Source organism: Salmo trutta, chromosome 14 (genome assembly GCF_901001165.1).
Source record: "Salmo trutta chromosome 14, fSalTru1.1, whole genome shotgun sequence".
NCBI classification, from domain to species: domain Eukaryota; kingdom Metazoa; phylum Chordata; class Actinopteri; order Salmoniformes; family Salmonidae; genus Salmo; species Salmo trutta.
The window spans coordinates 81,605,489-81,608,192 of record NC_042970.1 but is presented as its reverse complement, the minus strand read 5'-3'; the positions used below and the strand labels follow the sequence as shown (position 1 = coordinate 81,608,192).

The 2,704-nt window shown below is 42.5% G+C and overlaps 1 protein-coding gene across 1 annotated transcript; it reads left to right on the top strand.

Annotated features, from left to right (window-relative positions):
* Positions 1–805: 805 nt before the first annotated feature.
* On the top strand, positions 806–1,622 carry LOC115207154 (nanos homolog 3-like). The gene has a single exon (XM_029774139.1). The coding sequence runs from the start codon at positions 946–948 to the stop codon at positions 1,618–1,620; it is 675 nt and encodes a 224-aa protein (XP_029629999.1). The 5' UTR covers positions 806–945; the 3' UTR covers positions 1,621–1,622.
* The last annotated feature ends 1,082 nt before the right edge of the window (positions 1,623–2,704 follow it).

Below are 2,704 nucleotides of genomic sequence, written 5' to 3'. Positions count from 1 at the left end.
GACTTTTGTATAGAGTGTTGCGTGTGTATTTATTTGACTGTAACTAAATTCCTCCATCTCCCCATTCCTCTAATCCCGGTATTCCCCTCCGTCCCCCATCGCTCTCTCCAAACCCCGATTACCCCAACTCCCGTCCCCGTCCCTGCCTGGACTGGTCATTTCAGTAGGATGCCTGTTTATGTCGTTTCCATTGTGTGTTTTATAATATTGTCTGTTTCAGATGTTGTTTCTTTGTCATTTCCATTGTGTTATAACATCGTTTTGGTAGTAGTGAACAGCAAGGACGTCGAAGCATAGTGAACAACAAGGAAGTTCACTGTATATAGACTTTTTTTCTATTGTGTTATTGACTGTACGTTTGTTTATTCCATGTGTAACTCTGTGTTGTTGTTTGTGTCGCACCGCTTTGCTTTATCTTGGCCAGGTCGCAGTTGTAAATGAGAACTTGTTCTCAACTGGCCTACCTGGTTAAATAAAGGTGAAATAAATAAATATTAAAAAAAGAAAAAAAGCAGTTTTGAATTTTAGCAGTTATTTTACTGATATTTTCTTATTACAATTGGCTATTATCAAACAGCTTCATATAACTAAGAATTATAATCTAAATCCTATCCATTTAGATCCTAGAATAGATTAAACAGTTATATTTGAAGTTTTTAATACTGTTGAGGTGTAACATTTTATCCCAAATAGTTGATCTTCTAAAATTGCCAATTTAGCAGTTGTCAGTTTGAAACCATTTGATTGGCTGTTGTCACGTGCCACGGACTCCGCACAACGCCATCTGATTGGCTGTTTAACAAAACACTGACAGGTTAAAACGTGAACGTTGTCAAATTTGCCTTCAGTTGAGTTGTCAGTTTAGACCCAGCGTTCTTTATTCTGGTACATTCTGATCGTTATCAGACACTAGTCTGTTGGGATATAAAAAATACAAGTGATAGTATGAACGCTATGATTTGTCAACTCCAAGACCTACCGCCTTACATGGAGTCCGAAAACAAGAGTTTCCAACCGTGGCGTGACTACATGAAGCTAGCTGACCTAGTGCGGGAGATGCAGTTAGGCAAGTTCACCCCAGAACCGTTAACCGTTGACGGTCATGACTCCGGGATATGCTCGACCATGGTGGAATTTGAAGAGTTCCCGCCGCGAGCCTTGCTGTCACCGATAACACCTGTGGCGACACCACCACTATGGCACGAAATGGAACCCCTGGATTCCGAAATCGTCCTCTTGCATGAAGACGCTCCTTTATGGCCGAGCAGCACCGAGGGTCCCGAGCCCCCTACAGCAGCGTCCAGATCCCCCGCGGGCACCCGGGGCCAGAGTGGGAGAAACACGCCGGAGGAGGTGCCATCACCTGAGCGAAAGTTCTGCAGCTTCTGCAAATACAACGGGCAGTCTGAGTCTGTGTATTCGTCCCACAGCCTCAAGGACCAGGATGGGGACATGATGTGCCTGTACCTGCGGCTGTATGTCTGCCCTCTCTGCGGGGTCACCGGGGCCCAAGCCGCCACCAAGCACCATTGTCCCCTGGTCGAAACCACCTACAGCTCTGTCTATGTCATGTCCAGTGGTGTAAAGTACTTTGGTGAAATACTTGAAAGTACTACTTAAGTAGTTTTTGGAGGATCTGTACTTTACTTGGGCTTCCGAGTGGCGCAGCGGTCTAAGGCACTGCATCTCCGTGCTTGAGGTGTCACTACAGACACCGTGGTTCGAATCCAGGCTGTCTCTCAACCGGCCGTGATTGGGAGTCCCATAGGGTATCGCACAATTGTCCCGGGTTTGGCCGTCATTGTAAAAACGAATTTATTCTTAATTAAATGAAGGTTTTTACTTTTACTTCACTACGTTCCTAAAGAAATGATGTACTTTTTACTCCGTACATTTTCCCTGATACGCAAAACTATTGTTTACATTTTGAATGCTTACCAGGACACGACAATAGTTTAATTCACACACACATCAAGAGAACATCCCTACTGTATCTGATCTGGCAGACTCACTAAACACATGCTTCGTTTGTAAATGATGTCTGAGTGTTGGAGTGTTATCTGGTTATCTGTGAATTAATAAAGAACAACAAAAAGGTCCATCTGGTTTGCTTTACTTTTTACTTTTCATACATAAGTATATTTTATAAATTACATTTACTTTAGAAACTGAAGTATATTTTAAACCATTTACTTTTAGACTTTTACTCAAGTAGTATTTTACTGGGTGACATTCACTTATACTTGAGTCATTTTATATTAAGGTGTCTACTTTTACTCAAGTATGTGGGGGCAGAGGGGCTCCAGTCGTCCCCTTCCCTGACTGGACTGGTCATTTCAGTAGGATGGCTGTTTATATAGTTTCCATTGTATGTTTTATAATACTTTCTGTTTCCATTGTGTTTTATAAAATACTTAGTACACCTGATTCTACTTGTCAGCTAATCATCAAGCCCTCATTGAGTTGAATCAGGTGAGTTTGTCCGGGGCTACAACAACAATATGTACTGTTGGGGGACTGGAGTTGGGAAACACTGATGTAAGGAAACAGACACGTTTCAATCTTGTCAATAGGCCATCTTTTTAAACTCCCAAATGAACAAACTAAGTAGGGCAGTACAAGACACACAACCAGCTTTCTGGATCAGCCCAGTCCTTCTAGAATGCTCCACAGATAGACAGTCATCAAACCATTGTTGTCTAGG